This window comes from Meleagris gallopavo, chromosome 1, assembly GCF_905368555.1.
Source record: "Meleagris gallopavo chromosome 1, MGAL_WU_HG_1.1, whole genome shotgun sequence".
Taxonomy (NCBI): Eukaryota; Metazoa; Chordata; class Aves; order Galliformes; family Phasianidae; genus Meleagris; species Meleagris gallopavo.
This window is the reverse complement of record NC_139404.1, coordinates 66,591,682-66,608,876: the sequence shown is the minus strand read 5'-3', so window position 1 is coordinate 66,608,876 and position 17,195 is coordinate 66,591,682. Positions and strand designations below refer to the sequence as shown.

The following is a 17,195-nucleotide window of genomic DNA, read 5'->3' as shown; positions in this document are numbered from 1 at the left end:
TGCAGTAGGTGGGAGAAAGCTCATGCCAGTCATGAGTGGGGTAGTTCCAACAAGAAAAAGAAAACTTTTGAGGATTTCATTAACTCTTTAGCTACGTTCTCCATAAAGCTGTGCAGTCTCTGCTCCTTTAATATCACTAGCCATAGACTGTATCTTCCAGACAGGCCAAATAAAGCAGAAGCCTGCACAGTGTCATGTCAGAAACATGTATGCTACATCTACACAGCATAGGGCAACTCTCCCTTCTCCAGTTTTGACACTGCTTGCATCCAGATGGATGCAAACTGCGTGTGATAACATTTCTTAAGCATGCCCATAAGCTAATCTGTCTCCTCACAAGTAGGGCCTGGGGGCAAGTGCCACATTGGTCCCCACTCCTGGTATGGTTCAGCCTTCCTGCAGAAGATTGAGAGCATCTTTATCAGTAACCACATGCTTCCATCTCCACAATTGGCAATACTGGCTGCTGCAGAGCTCAGAGCTCAGCAGGAGATGCAAGTCAGAAGCCCTGGCCTCTCACTGAAGTGAGATCTTGCCTCTGAGAGGAGCAGGGATGCCTGCCATCTGGACAGACTTAAGACAAAGCCAGAAGGGTGATTTGGCCACAGCTCAGTCATGCTCAGTCCTCATGCCGCATGTGAGCGTGAATGCAGCAAAATCAAGAGCTGACAGGGTGACAAGCCCAGTGATTCACGTTTGCTTCTTAACAATGATACTTTTCATCCTTTGACCTATTCGGGAAAGGTCCGCTGACAAGGAACTGCTCCAGAAATGCCTATCCCTCTGACTTGGGGCTACATGAATGAAGTGGGATGTCAGCTAAGTCCAAGGAATCACTTAGATGTCTTTGAAAACTGAGAATGCGAATTAACAATTCAAAAGGCAAATTTGGGATAAAGATGGGCTTTATGGAAGGAGGGAAATGTAAGGAATTCCCACTCTAACACGTGAGAGGCTGATGTGTATGTTTGTAAAGCTGATTTCCCTGGACTTACTCTTACAAAAAACTTTAAGTGTATTTGTTTCCTTGCGTACTTTGGTGTATTTATTGCATTTCCTCCAAAAAATACATTTTTATAAATGGTGGATTTTTCAGCTAAGTCTGAACAATGTCTGACAAATAATAAAGGAAAGGTGTTAGGGAAGAAAAAAAACATTTCTCCCACTGAATCTGATGTTAATGAAGTTTTAAGAAATAATATGCTTTTACAGTTACTTCTGATCTCACTTATAATAGGATCATTCCTGAGTAGCTTAATTGACTTCAGTATATTTATGTTAGTTTATAAAACTAGATTCTGATGTAAAACACTGTACAAAATATCTAGTGTGCTAAGCTGTCTGCTTCTTGTTCATAACTGTTAGGTTCCTGACTACACTGAGATAACAAAATTCAGTTTTAATGGATATGTCTGTTGCTATAGTCCAAAATGCCTTTTCCGTGCCTTTTTTTTTTTTTTTTTCCCCTTCTCTCTTCTATATATGTACTTAAATACTATTTTGGAAGTCACATTTTTCCAAGCGTCACCTGGTTACGAGGACCTCTTTAGAGAGAAGTATTTCAGTGAAGCTCCTTTTAGAATTACTGTCCCAAGCACCACGGCTGTTTAAAATCTCCAGTGCAAAACTGACTTCTATAGACATTGAGAAAGGGAGAAGACTGTCTTGTCTGTTTTCCTGATCAGCTGTAACTTTGTCTTCATTTTGCTCAACACGGTCTCTGGTGGTTTGTCTTGTCCAGTTTTAAATGATTCATGTGGTAAAAGTTGCATATTAGACAAAAGAGCACTAACTTTGTGGGATAAATATTTGGAAATATATATTTTCAACAGAAATTAGTGAGAAGAAAAATGAGTAAGGTAGAATCTAATCAATTATTGGATCACAGCCTTCTTGCTTTTCTTAGGAAGCAGGTGCTTGAAGCTGGGCTCTTCTCTCATTGCTACTCTTGTGATTATGGAGCAATTCCTCTAAGTAACTGCAATCACTCCACTAGAAAACTGACACTTGTGAGAACAGAACTGAGTGTGATGGCCACATCTCTCCAAGAAAAGCAAGCAGCAGTGTTAGTTGAAATATTTTGGCCCCTTCCCCAAGCAGCAGCAAATTTTGATGCTTTGTAGGTCAGGTTTCCTCTCTGAGAGCAGGATACAGAGGTGCTGACTTGGGTATTTCCTTAGGGTAATGTGTCTATTTAAAGTACGTACAGACACTTGCTGATTACCACAAGAGTGGCTAAAAACAGCATGCAGTCAATTCCCCCTTGCACAAACACTACTTGCCCCAAGAAACCGATGCTTTGGCATCCTTTCTTTTCAGGGTGCTCCCAAAACCCAGAGCAGCTGCTCAGGCACATCCAACACCCCTTTCTTGCCTCCATCCCAGCCTTTGACTGGGAGGAATCCTTCCCCGGGGCTGACCCCATAGTGTGGAAAAGTGCCTGGATCATTATGCCTGGCTTTTATATTGCTGCTTCATTACACAAAGGGAATTAAAAAAGGTCTAAATTCCCAGACAAAGAGGAGAGAGCTTCAACTCACAGAGTGTCCTTAACAATTTTGTGTGCGTGGTTACTGCTTGGGATTTTTAACTTTTCTGTGAAGAAATTCATCGGGGTGTGATACATCATGCGCAAGTCATCAACTCCTTTCACCATAGCAATATATTTTCAAACAACAATAGTGCTCTTTATTAAAGCACTTAAAAATAGCATTCTAGTGCAAAAGGTTATCCAGTGCCTTTCTACTGTATAGTGTGTCCATGGCTCTGACAATTTGCACTGCATGTCAGTGATTTATTTGTGAAATCCCCAGAGAAAAGGGGCAACCTGCGTTAAGGTCTTAATGCATCAAATTCAATAATATATATTTAAAAAATTAAGAGTTGATAATATAAACATATTGAGGAGGTTGTGAAGAATATGCTTTCTACCTGTAAAGATGTTGAGAATTGGTATCTAAGGCCAAATGAACTGGCATCTCTGTTGCAAAGCTCAAATTTTATTTTAATGCGATGTGGGAGAGACTCACCAGGGTGGTGGGAGGAGAGAAAGAGGCTGAGACCCAGTGGCACATAGCAAGGGACTGGGGCTGCTCCCTGGCTCTACTGCCACAGATCTGATCTGGATCTGACCCTGGGATGATACCCTGGCCTTGCAGGACTCTGGCAGGACACTGGCCTGTAGCAGGGTTCTATAATGCTGGCCCTTCTTAGGGCCTCAAAGCACCAACCAGTGGAACTCATCGCTGCAGGATTGCTTTCTGTCGATGCAGGACATGAACTGCTTCCAATAATTTTAACCTAGACTGCAGATTTACACCAGCTGAAAACCTGGCTCCAAGCAGACTGCGAGGGAATTTCCTTGACTTTTCTCCTCCTTCCCTTTAGAAATGAATTACTGCTGCATGTTTTCCATTTTCCTATAAGCTTTCTATCCAATGACCCAAACACTCCAAAATAAACATGTACATTTCCTTCCTTGGTACTCTATGTCAGGATCTATTTAACTGCCTCTGCAAAAGCAAGTGATCCTAAAAATCCCACAGTCGTGGTTAAACAGAAGTTTCCTTTATATTTTTAGGACCATCTCTGAGTATATGCACTACCCTTCAGCATGCATTCACATTCTTGCAGCGGTTATAGGTGCATCTCCTAGGGCTGCATACTGCTGCTGGACTCTACTAACTGGCGTTAGACAATTTTGCTGTGATTTATTCCAGTTCATGTCTGGAACAAACGCAGCTGTTCCTGATCAATTCTGAGTGTGTGAGCTGATAAATAAATGTACAGTGGAATCTTCTGAAATGAAATGGGATGACAACTGAGTTACAGTGCAGCAAAGCAGAACCTATTATCTCCATGATGGTGACCTTTCCTGAAAATGCAATTCTAGCATTGGAGTGTGTCAAGGTGTGAGGAAACAGTTATCTGTGCTGCTGCTGCTGCAGATACATGCTACTTCTTTCTGTGTTTATTTGTGTATTATCACTTGTATTATAGTAGCAACTAAAGGCCTAAACTGAGATCAAATAATTGTTTTGCAGGTTGCTGTAAAATACATACACTAAGATAAGTGTAATTGGTCTGGCTGTAGGTGTTGTGCAAAGACAGCGGAGCAGGATGGTGAGGCAAGGGGTAGAAGCTGTATGTGGGAAGCCGTGCTGTTGCTGCTGCTGCACTAAAGGAGAACTTGCTACCAGGAGACATGCTGGTATCACCCTGCTTGTACCATATCTCATCATGCTGCTGGAGGGTCTGGCCACAGGACTTGTCCCATGTAGTATACTTTCTACCAAGTGAGAGCACAAAAATTAGTATATTCAGACTTGGTTTTGGTTTACAGGATAATCTACTAAGAGTACAAGCAGGCTCTGTTTTAAGGGCCCTGTGTCTGGAAACGTAGATGATGCTTGCTTCTCTCCCCACATAAAATCCCATCACTGTGATTTAGTGGTGTGGTAAATGCACTGTGACCACACAGATTTTGGCACTGGTGTGCGTGAACACTGAAGTCACAGGGATTCGATGCTGCCATCATTTGGACAACCCAACTGATGGGCCATGTTCTAGCCAAAGAGCTGCATATGTGTGCCACTCACGCAGGACCTGCACACACCTTGCTGTGTGCAGGTTTTCTGGCTTTTCCAGCAACTAGGTCTCCTGGGCTGGCTCATACCTTGACTCAGCCACCTCCCAAATGAAGCAGTTTGTGATGAAAGCTTGCCCTGGGATTCTGCTTTCATTTTCCCAGGGGAGATGGGGAAATACATCCTGTCCAAGACATATGTGAACAGCTACTTACGCTGGAATGCTTTCAACTTCTTTAAAAAAGATACATTAGGTCCTCATGCACTGTCCTGAGCTGTAGCAACACGTCCAACCTAGAGGTCTAAGCAAAACAGGCAAAAGACCATTGGTGTGGAAAAGGGGATGTAATTTTCAAAGTCCTGACAACATTTTTTTTTCCTGAAGTAAAAAGTCTGCAGAAAAAAGAGTAGCTGGAAAGAAAGAAATTCATTCTTTTTTTCTTTATGCAACATTTTAATATTTTTCCATGTGTTTCTGATTATCTCAAGGAGATGTATAGTTTTACCACACTCCAGAGAAACAAAACCCTTGGTGAGCTAGAAATCAGCTAGGTCTCAAAGATTTTAATAATACTCAGGGATGTGTGTGAAGACCAGTGAGTGAAGGCCAGCGATGCTGAAGGGAAGGAGAAGCTAACACACAGAGCCAGACATATGCAGGTGACAGAACTGCCATTTCCTGAGAGCTGCTGAGGACTGCTGTTAAAAGGCAGGATTAATCCAGTGTTTGGCTCCAGTGTGGCTCCTACCCTGGCTCAGCCACACATGTAGAATCCCCCTCACCGCTGGCACAGTGCTTTAAGCAGGAGGGATTTTGCTGACACTGTTTAGCTCTGGGCAAAGTACAGGATCTGCTCAGGCACTCATCTTTCTCCCAAGATCTCCCCAGCTGAAGAAGGAATCACAAAATTCATCAGCAGAGCATCACCGAGCAGCCAACCCTCACATAACACAGAAGACACAGATTGCAGCAACATGCAAGTGTGCTGGCAGCACACACAGAGGTTTTGGAAAGCTGGCTTCAGCTTTCATGTCGCAATTCATGGCTCAGTTCAGGTGCCACTCATGTGAGTTAGCTGTATTTTAATTGCAACGTGCCATTTTCCCTCCACTACTTGATTTCTCCAGTCAGCTTCTATTTGGCACGGGCACAAAGGGATGGTGAACTCGTACTGTGTCCAATGCTCTCCTTCCCCTTCAGATGTAGCCTTCAGTCCCATGGGAGACATATCAGCTCTGCAGAGCTGCATATCAGGGTGTCTTGCGTGCTGTGCTGCACCAACAATAGGAGCTAAGTACCTAATTGCTTGATTTAGAGAGGCAGTTTGGACACACCGCTGATTTTTCCAAATGTTTTTGGGCCAAATCTGAAGAAAGCCCATTAACTTCATTGGGTTTGGATGATATCCCATATACACACAAAACTTGAAGAATGATGCTTTAAAAGAAATACCAGAGTTAAATTGGGACATTTTAACAATTCTCTTTGTATTTGAATTTAGTGGCTGTATGCTGACAATGTAATTAGCAACATGCTATGTTAATTAATGCCAGATGACATTGGTGGGATGGCAAAACATCCAGTTTTCTGAAGAATAGCTCACAGTTGAACTGTTCCTCTCTCCCCACCCCATTTTTAGCAGAGGAACATACTCAAAAAGTCAGAGATAGCTGAGTTAAACTGGAAGTCAAACCATTTTCAAATATTTAAAATGTGGCATATCTCAGCGCATCACTTTCAAGCGAAATCTAATGTTATTGCAGAAAAATACATTAACTGTTTCTCCTTAGATCCTACATACAGAAAAGGAGAATTTGAAAAGCATTGCACAGTGGACAAATTAGCTGTCACTGAAGCTGAAGGAGCAGAATTTAGACTTGTCCTTCACATAGCGGAACATTTCAAAGGTAATTTTCAGTGTAAGGACTGTGGATTTCTTGGGATCAAGCAGATAATTTGAAAAGAATTTGCAGTAACATAGAGAAATACATTCACATACAATCTGAGTTCATACATGTTAAACTTCAGTCTGTACATGTAAAATTACTAAGCAAATTTGATAGGGCACAGAAATTAACACCATGTGAGAACTATAGTGTGTAAAATTTTAATTCATATATTTTAAATTGCATGCATAGAGATATTTATCTATGGATATGAAAACTTCTGTATTTAAGTTCATGGTCTTTTACTGTACATCTCTTGTAGATCCTGTCTTGAGTAGAATTAGAGACTATGATTGTACTCTACTGTGCCAGATGAGAAAAATTTGTAAGGGCATTTGTGCTACTCTAAATAGGACTTCAAATCTAGTGGTCTCACTAGCAATAGGGTGGTATAAGGAAGTTGGCAGGATTTCCTTAAAAGTCTTTATTTTCCTGGGAAGAGAAGCCAAAATGGTAAAAACTAAAGGCTGATACACCCCACACAGCAGACAAGTCTCCAGTGCCGCTCAGGAGTGACACATGGACTTGTATCAGAGCCAAATAATGTGCCATGAAACCAAATGCACAGCCAACACAAACTCACACAGCCAGGTCATGAACATTGTCATCCACACACCTTACCTGCCACTTCAGGAAGCATCTGTCCTCAAACAAGGCACCATAATGATAGCCTAAAAGCACAAAACCACCAGAAACCCTAGCACTGTGGCCTCTGGCAAAATTACATGCTCTTGCCTGGCCAGGACAGAAGGTTTGATGGTGATGATCTGACAATATGTGCCACACTGCTGGTTGCAATGGCCATGAACCCTTGGCCTAACTGTGTGTGACAAATTCTCTTTACTGGTATTTTTTTTAATTCACAGCAGGCAAACTTTTAAGCTGCACAAACCCACCCATCTTCCTGTAGTCATTCTCCATTGGCTTTGCATCTGCTTTGCATAGGGTTAAACACCAGGAAAAACCACAGGAAAATTAACTCTTGTCTCAGCTTGTCCAACAATCTCTGTCAGAGAAAGCTTATTATTTATCCTGAGTCTGGAGCTGTATTTTTACATTTCCTCTCCCCACCCCACAAGTGCTGACATTCAGGTGGTGAAAACTCATGCATTCTCAATGTTAAAATGACATCAACTTTACTGTATAATGTTTGGGATTGGGTATATCTGAATAAGGTAAATGTGTGGCTGAAGGGGTTATACCTGCATTTGGGCCTGGTACTTGATTTCACAAGGGAGCTGATATTGGTGGTTTGTCCTGCGAGTCCTCAAAGATCCATATCCTGGGAGGATCCGGAGGACTGAAACATTTCAATGCAAATATGAGGAAGCCTTTGAATTCATAAATATGCTTTAACTTAACAGAAGCATTTAGCTTCAGCACATGGAAGTGTCTGGTATTTTAGACATCTTCACCTGTGCAAAGATAATAATTGTCTGTGCAAATTGCTCTGAGGAAACAATCACTAGAATGAAGTTGATATCTCATTGAACAACAATTCTGTAAAATGTAGGAGGCTTTGCATTACTTGTGCCGACTTTTCAACAACATGTAACAATATTTTTGACCAGTTCATTTATTTCAGCTTGTTGTCAAACCACTTCACCCATATTTTTAAAATAATTTTAAATGAGAGCAAACAGCAACTTTGAAGTGACATTTATGAACAAATCTGTACACAGCAAAGAAATCAAAACTTGCATCCTGCTTTTTCCAGAATCTCAGCAATTCCTTTTGTCTTCCAACTATTCGCCCAATGATTGTTTGCACATTTCACTAAGATCATATGGAGACACAGGGATTCAAGCTGTCATAAGGACCTGAATCTTTCACAGAGGAGGTTCTCTCAACTTCTGATCCCAGCAGTGACTGCGTGGGCTTAAAGATGAACAGCCTCTCCCCATATAAAACTCCATAGATGAGAGCAAGCCATCAAAGCTGTTTGCGGAACATCAGCATTATATGTACAGGACTGGGAAAGTTCTCCTGTGACACAGGCATTTTCCCACTGCGTTAGGAAGAACCACAACACTCACACAGTTTTCCTAGGGGAAGCAAAATACCAAAGCGAGATCCTGTTATCCTAAGAGAGCTGATCAAGGACTTAACTTCAGTTACCGAACATCTGCATTCAAATCCTTTCTTTGCTTCTTTCGCACCACAGATGGGAATGTGGGTTTCCCACATCCCAAGCTTGTGGTTTTACCACCAGGCTACTTGTTCTTTGAAAGCAGGTTTTTCTTTAGGTTTTTACATCTGCTCATGTGAGACAGTCTACTTAATAAGCAATCTGAATCACTCAGTTTTAGCACTCATTTGTGAGATGATTTTGTATGTTACACTGCCATATGTATTTTCATGAGTATTAGAAACAGTCTAGTAAGAACACTGAACACAAAAATGATGTCTAAGGAGTGAGGAGAAACAGGGATCATAAGATGCTTACCAATTTCATTTCCTCTGCGGTTCATAATAACATATACCCTCCCATTGCATATATGCATCCTTGCACAGGCTCCCATAGGAATGCATAGAACTTCTGTCACTGGGTTCAATGACAGAGAAAGCTGATTTCCAGAACACAAGGAGAGCAGCTCGTCTGACCTTTCCTAGGCTCTGCCTGAAAAGACAGCATTTTTCACACAACAGCTCCAAGACGCGTTTGCTATCTGAGCAAACACCTTAGCGTCAGGGAGCAGCGTTAAAAAGCGGCAAGGGGGCTTCAGCTTATTTGAGTGAATTAATCACAGGAACACACTTTCTAAATTAGATGGCACAGTCCCAAAGGGTTAATGGCTTTGCTGCTTAGATAGGTATGGCCCAGAATCACGCTGAGAACTAAAGAAGCTGGAAGTTAGGTCACAGGCAGTTGTGGAAAACAAAGCTCCGGCCTCTCAAACTAAATCTCTTGATCACCAGATGTGTAGGCATGCTGTGTTTGTTTTTGACCTTCCATTTTTAAGAGGGAAAGCAAAACGGCTCCAATTAATCCCTGGTGTAAGCCAGTCAGCATGGCTGCAGCCAGGCCTGGAGCAGGCTCTGTTATTAGGAGCAAGCTTCGACATCTGAAAACATCCCGCCACTTTGGGTGCAGTGCGTGCGTTCAGAGGGTCCCGCGTCACACCTCCTCAGTTACCAGGAATTACGCTTTTGGCCTTTCGTAAGAAAACGGGCTTAATTATGCAATTGTCAGCTCGTTTAACAACAAAACAAAGCAAAACGTTTATATTCGTTAACTTTTGGACTGAACATCTCGGCGGCAAAATGCCGAAGCCTCGCATGTTATTTTGAAATCAGCCAATGGCCATCAGCTGCCTGAGCTTCACGAAGACCCCGCGAGGCCCGTCTGACATTTCTCTGACCGGCTACGGATAAAACCGCTTTATTTTATTCTTGCCGAGGCGGCTTCCCACGCCGCCGCGGCCCAGCAGCTGGCGCGGCCCGCTCGGGGCACGGGGCATTGCCCGCAAGGCGAAGGCGAAGGCGGGCGCAGGCGGCGCAGGCTCCACTCGCCCAGCGACCCGCTTCTTGAGAGAACGCGCACCCCTCCTGCTGCCGCCACCGCCCTCCAAGCGGGTGGCCCCTCCCACGGGCTGCGGAGGGAAGCACCGCCCTCCCCCCTCCGCACACCGCCTCTCCCACCCCCGGCCGGCTGAGGCGGCGCGGCGAGGGGAGGGGAGGGGCCGAGGAGCGCGGAGCGCATCGATCGCTCTCATCCATCGGACGGCCCGCTCGGCGCTCGGCTCCCTCGGCAGCTCCAGCCCCGGCCCTCCCCGTCCCCCGCCATTTCAGACCGGGACGGAAAGGGACGCGGAGCGGGTGCCGCGCGCGGCGGGCAGGGAGACGCCGGCGTGCTCCCGCGGCCCGCGCAGCGCCGGGCAGGTACCGGTACCCGATCCCCCGGGCCGCGCTCTCCCCTCTCCCTCTTTCCCTCTCTCCCCACCGAGGCGGGGCAGGAGAAGCGACTCCCCGCAGCCGGTCGCCCCCCTTCTTCCCCCCCGCCCTCGGTGCCGCTTATCGCGGGAAGCGGCCGGACGGCGGTCACCCGAGCGGCCCGCGTCCGCTCCTCGCCTTCCGTCCCCGCGGAGCGGCGGGACAGGTGGCCAACGCCCTCCGGGAGCCCGGCACCTGGTGCTGAGTCAATCCCGCGCCTCGCGCCGCTCCCCCTTTCCTCCTCTCATCACCCCGCATCCTACCCGTGAGGCCGGCTCGCAAACTTAGGCGGCCCCGGCGGCTCCTCGCTGGGGGAGCCGGGGCGGGGCGGGCGGCGGCCGGGCCGCGGAGGTGCCGAGCCCGTGCTAGCGCCCTCGCAGCGCTGCGGTGCCGGGGCTGGGCGGGCGGATGGGGGAGAGGTGAGAGCCGCGGCCGCGTCCCGCCGAGCCTCTGCGGCCAGCGGCTGCGCTCCCGGCTCGATGGGCGGCGGGGCGGGCTGCCGTGCCGCTGGAACTTGGGAAGAAAGCGGTGGGGAACGAGAGTCTGTCTGAGGAATCTCTTCCCTTCGTAGCTTTTTGTCCTCTCTTTCCGGGAAGGATCCGCTTTCCGGCAGTAGTAAAGGAACGCGTTAGTGAATGAAGCTGCACCGACGGCATCCTCGCTGGTCTGATCCCAACCCTTTCTGCCTAACGTTGCTTTCTTTGCCTCCAGGTCTGCTAAAAAATGACAGAGTATAAGCTTGTTGTCGTTGGAGCTGGTGGTGTGGGCAAGAGCGCCTTGACAATACAGCTAATTCAGAACCACTTTGTGGATGAGTATGACCCTACCATAGAGGTAAACACCTCCGTCTTAGCTTCGTGTGGTGGGAGGTTAGCAGTGCTGTTGGGAGTTGTTTGCTGTTGGACGTTACTGCAAAAACACTATGGAACAAGACTGTATTAAATCAAAAGTAAAGAACAGCATCACACTGGCGTTAGCAAACTGCTGTATTTCTTGAGCTGGCTGTAGATCAACAGCTACAGTGAAAAATGAGCAGTGCTGTGAAGTGGAAATGTGGCGCGTGTTAGTTGCTGTGTTGTGTTGGACACTTTGAACGTGAGTTTGTAGGATCTTGGTAAGGAAGTACTTGCCAAACTCTATTGGAGGAAGGGTGCCAAAACTCACTGTAGCTCCACATCAACCTCTTAATATCAAAATGGAAAGTCACACATAAGGAGAGATTTTATTTCTGAAATGCGTGTGTCAGGCTTTCTCAGCTCTTATCACCAGGATCTGTGTCACATGGTGAGGAATGTGTTCTGGGATGTTATGCTGAATGAGGCAAAAATTTGGAACTCGATTTTTTTTAATTTTTTTTTAACAAGCAGTTGTATATTCCTGTGTGTCTAGAAAAAGATGTAAGATAACTGCTGTAGTGAATTCTTTGCAGTACATGGCACAGTCCTTCAGAATCTGAAAATCTGTTTAAACTTACAGTTTGTTAACAGTTCTGTTATTTTAGAGACTTTTAATGAGTAGGCAGGTCTGGCATTGTAAATATAAAAAAATACGAGTGTTGTCTGAAATCTCCTGTGGGTAGTTTGATTTAATAACCTCAGACTGTATGAAAGGAGAAATGACATTATAACTTACCCAGGATTTTTATGTTCCCAGCACTGAAACTCTGTAACTTATGACTTCATTTATATGTTTACACAATGAGGTGCTTCCAAGCTCACTTGAAGGGATCGTAAGGGTATAAATCTGGGCTTAATGTGGTGACTCAGAAATGGTTCTGGAGTCACTCTCAGGTAGACATGAGTGAAAGGAACCAGTGCCCCAAGATGGTAGGAGGCTGTCTTTCTTCAGTGAAGTACAGGCCTGAGTTGGTGTTCCCCCAAAGAGGGATGCATCAGACTGTGTTAGGGATTACCTTTAATGTGCCTGTGTACTTTGTCTCGTGTGTGGCCAGGTAGAATAACCTATGCTTGCTGGAAGTTTTGTGAACAGATAGGAAGAATGTTTACCTTGCACTAGGAAGGTAGCTCTTTCAGTTATTAAAATTTGAAATCTGAAAACAAAATGTCAACACAGAACATTCTTAAAAAAAAAAAAAAAAAAAAAAAACAAACAAGAAACACAACTCATTGAGAGGAACAGGCAAAATGGGATTTTACTTCTTGTTGCAAAAGGAACTTACAGAGTTGTTGGTAATGCTTGTACTACTTGCTCATCATGTAGGTTTCTTGGATTAGAGGTACATTTAAATATTGCAGAAAGCACTGTTGCGATTCTACGTTAGAAGTTGTCTGAAAAGGACAAACCTGTGTAAACAATTTAGGAACGCAAGAACTTAAATGTCAGTTCTAAATCACTTGAGGGATTTTTGCTAATCAGCAAGTTGAGTATTTTGAGGAATGCCGAAGGCACTTTAATGATAATAAAACATGCGGTTCTTGTAGGAGGGACATTGAATTCTAGAACAGTGGCTTTTATTCAGTAATGGACAAGGTAGGTTGTCTGTAAGGCTGTGGTGTGGTCTGCAGTCAACCAGTATGATTTTCTGGGAGAAACCTATAGCCTAATGGATTTTACCTTCATCAACAGCTTGTTGAGTGTAACAGTATTAGTCTGCTTGTACTCAGCCAAGAACTTGTAGGGAGTTAGTTGCTGTTTTTGCCTTGTGAATCCTGAGACCTTATGGGTGGATGTTCTATCTTTCTACCCACCTGGTAGATCACCTTGTGTGCTCATGGTGTTATAGAATAATCATGGTTAAGTTTATAGGGAGTACATAGTTCAGTTACTGTGGGGCGCTCTGTCATTTGAGAGGCAGATGGGTTCCAGCTGGTGGGCTTGTAGTTGGGCTTAAATGCTTCACTTTTTGCTAGGGCACAATCCCTTCAGAAGGGTTTGGTTGTGCTTCCTGTATATAGATGTAGTTCTGATACGGGGCTGCCCAAAGAACAGTAGCTGTAGGAAGGCTTGCTTTCCATGCAATAGGAGGAAATAAGGCTACAGCTGTGACCAGTAAATAAGTGGTTCAGTAGTGTCACAACTATTATTTTTCACTGACTACTGTTTCTTTTTCTACTGTTTTTTTTGTTGTTGTTGCCAAAACATGCCCTTTTCCTCAAAAATAATGAAGTATTTTGGAGTAGGCAGAGGAAAGATCTGAATGTGTGTTGTACACCATGGATTTCATACCTACCTGGTTGTTCATTTGTTTTAAATCTTTCATGATAACCATTGTGAAACTCATCTCTTTTTAAATTCTTACATTGCTGAAACAGTGCAGGAGAGGGAAAAAAAAAAAACCAAAAAAAAAACAACTGGTTGCTTAACTACGGATGCATTCTCTAACATTCACGGTTGTATTCTTTTAGTGGAATTAGTGAATGAACAAATAACTTACCTGCTTGGGAAGCTTCATGTCTCATGATCCAGTAAAAAAAAAAAAAAAAAGTATTTTTTAACTTGTGTCTGAATTTATTACAGTTGATGACAGGGAAAGACTTTGTGCTTGAGTAACTCCTGTTATTCAGAAATAAACTTGTTGTGTTTATCACAATTTCATATCTTTCTTGAAATGGATGTCAAAACACATTTATAGCCAAGCAATTTTAAGTGGTTTTTTCCTAAGTGTGTACGCTCACCCTCCGAGATCTGGCTTAATGCACAGAGCAGTTGGACTGGTGCCCTCTACTGGTCGAGATTCGTTAAATCTTTATTTGCAATATCTTCTGTGATTCTTTAAAATCAATTCTTTTTATAGTGTCAGCATACATGTACTGGCATTTAGATCATGTTTTCAGTGACTTGGAGAAGGAGCAGTCCTCCTTGCTGGCTGTCAAAGGATTTTTCAATTGGATTAGCAAAATCCCTTGAGCGATTTAGGAATACTGATATTTAAGTCTGTGTGTTTTTCAATGACCTTTGCACCTGTGGAACTTCCACCAACATGTAGTAGTAGCTTTATAATAACTATGATATTTTAATGAAGCTGCTGGATTTCAAAAACATCAAGAGAAGGGTTTTTTTGTTGTTAAAGGGAGTCTGCCCATGTTGGGTTCTGCTATTCCATTTTGAAGTAGAGGGCCACTAAGATGATAGAGGCCTGGAGCACCTCTCCTGTGAGGAAAGGTTGAGGGAACTGGACTTGGTTAGCTTGGAGAAAAGAAGGCTCTGGGGAGACCTCATTGTGGCCTTCCAGTACTTGAAGGGAGGATATAAACAGGAGGGGAATGGCTGTTTACAAGGGTGGATAGTGATAGGACAAGGGGAAATGGTTTTAAACTAAGACAAGGGAGGTTTAGGTTAGATATTAGGAGGACGTTTTTCACACAGTGGGTGGTGACGCAGTGGAACAGGTTGCCCAAGGAGGTTGTGGATGCCCCATCCCTGGAGGCATTCAAGGCCAGGCTGGATGTGGCTCTGGGCAGCCTGGTCTGGTGTTGGTGACCCTGCACATAGCAGGGGGCTTGAAACTACATGATCATTGTGGTCCTTTTCAACCCAGGTCAGTCTGTGATTCCATGATGATTCTATGACAGGTATTGTAGCAGTGTAACTAGCTTTGAATTCTTCAGTTCATCCTGCACTATTTTTTTTTTTCCTGGACTTGGTAATTTCTTACAGTATGGTAACATTTGAATGTTATCTGCAGTCTGTGTGGGCAGGTATTCACTGTGGTGCTGCTGTGGGGGTCTCAGCAACCTGAGCTGTTGATGTGGTGGTTTGATTTTCTTACAGTGCCAAATAGGATTTTTTTTAGGCTTGACTTTTTGCAGGGGAGAGGGTGGAAAAAAAACAACAACTGAAAAAGCCAAGTATTTATTTTTTCAGCAACTTGGTAGGAAATCATAAACTTAAGCTTTCTCTCCCACATCCTTAGTCTTTTCCATCTCAGATCCTCTCTTCTAGTTTTCTTTCAGAACAAACTAGCCGAAGGCATTCCTTTGCTCGTCTACCTGTGGTGTGCTTTGTGCTCGTGCAGCTTTACTGCTGCTGGTGTGGCATAGTAAAATTAGCATTTCTTGCAGGAAAAATTTAAAAATGGTTTTCTTTGAAAATAACTTAAAGCTTTTGTTTAGAGCTCAGCTTTGGGGAGTTGCTTTCCCTCTGGAGTGATGAATTACACAGAAATTTGTATTTTTAAAGTAGCAGTCAAATTGTAAGAAGAAAGTGAAATAGGTTTTTTTATGACTGATGCAATGCCAGAAGTTCTGTTAATACATTGCTGAACTATGATAAAGTTGATAGGATGTAGGAGATCTCCAGTTGATTGGAGTGAATTGGGATAAAGATGGGCAAGCTTTTTTTCCTTCTCATTTAAGCACTGAGATGGAACATTAACCTTATCTTAAAATACACTGGAGCTTGTGTATTTCGCTCAGCTTTTATATTTCTGAGACTGCTATTGCTTACTTGAACACTGAATTTGCACTTCTGTGACATAAATACTTCCAAATCACGTTGGAGCTGTACTTGTATGTTAAGGATAAGAAGTCAGTGTCGTTTTACCTGATACTGTTGAATTGTATCCAGGCTCGAGATAAATAAGAGCCCAGCATTTGTTTACTTGAGCATACTGATTCTATACAGCTGTCTTCTGCTTGTTTTTAGGATTAGCAACAAGAAAGAACAAACCTGTTTTAAAAAACAAACCAAACCACCGAATTGATAAAGTGCACAGCGTATAGTGCTTAAAATTCATGCAAAAGAAGGAAGGTCATGCAGAATTCATCTCCAAGTTGACTAGAATTGCAACTTCAGCTCATCTCACAGCAGCTTAGGTTTGGTTTTTTTTTTGTAGAGTATTAAAAAGATCCTGCTTATATAACAAGAACACAAGCAACATTATGTTAATCTCCAGCTGAAGGATCCGAAAGGTTATGCCATGATTTCCTCTTGACGCCTTTTATTTGCTATGAGTGTTATTAACTGAGAATCAGTTGTTGTACTCAGTGACATTTTTAATGTTTATTGACGTGGTCTTATTATAAGAGATAATGCTTATAGGAAATAGAGGTTTGGATGAAAAAATAGGACTCGCGCGCTCTCGTTATTGCTGAAACTATGTGCTTACAGAAGCCTAGCACCAAAAGGCCTGTAAATAAGCATTACTTTTAGCTGCTTGGGACTCTGTACAGATTTTAGCTACTTGAGTCAGTGACCTGAAAACTTTGAGTTGATAGTGTTGAAATAATTTGTTCCAACATCTCTCGGAACCTATCAGGGCTTGTGTCTGATTTTGTGCTTTGTGTTGCTCTGTCTTGTCTGAAAAACTTGAACTTCAAATGTATTTACTACATTTTGGTAATTTGATAACAAATGTTATATGCAGCTGCTTAGGGATATAAAACAGCTTTTTCTGTCTCAAACTCTGAAGGCTGCTTATGCTTTACTTCCTTTTCAGAGGCATAGCTTTTTGGAGTAGTTGTTCTGCATGTGAACTTTTTCTATTTTATTATTTTGTACATTGTTGTGGCATGATGTTTTTATTAACATCCATAGAATGAAGGCCACATTTCACTTATTTTTTTTTAAAATTGAGTAAGCTTATAGTTAAATCTTTTCAAATCAGGATTACAGCTTTCTTCAATTCTCATATGAAAAAAGGGAGAGGCTTTTGATCTGGATTCAATTTGTACTTTTTGTCCCTTTGTACAAAATGAGAAATAAGAATGCTGTGTGTATGTGCACATGTGCATACGCATGCAGTGTTACTTGCTGAAGATGTAGAATGCA

At 43.2% G+C, this 17,195-nt stretch overlaps 1 protein-coding gene and 1 long non-coding RNA gene across 4 annotated transcripts in view; one reads left to right on the top strand and one right to left on the bottom strand.

The window, feature by feature from the left end:
* Positions 1-11,181, bottom strand: part of LOC146545388 (uncharacterized) — a 28,805-nt gene extending 17,624 nt beyond the window's left edge. The window contains exon 1 of the long non-coding RNA XR_014885296.1: positions 10,730-11,181. This is a non-coding gene — a long non-coding RNA (uncharacterized LOC146545388). The remainder of the gene's footprint in view (positions 1-10,729) is intronic.
* KRAS (KRas proto-oncogene, GTPase) overlaps positions 10,330-17,195 on the top strand; it is a 24,925-nt gene continuing 18,059 nt past the window's right edge. For 2 of the 3 annotated variants that reach the window (XM_085217882.1, XM_085217236.1), the window contains exon 1: positions 11,178-11,300. In XM_085217882.1, coding sequence (XP_085074008.1) covers positions 11,190-11,300 — 111 coding nt within the window. In that variant the 5' untranslated portion in view covers positions 11,178-11,189. 3 annotated transcript variants of the gene reach the window in all.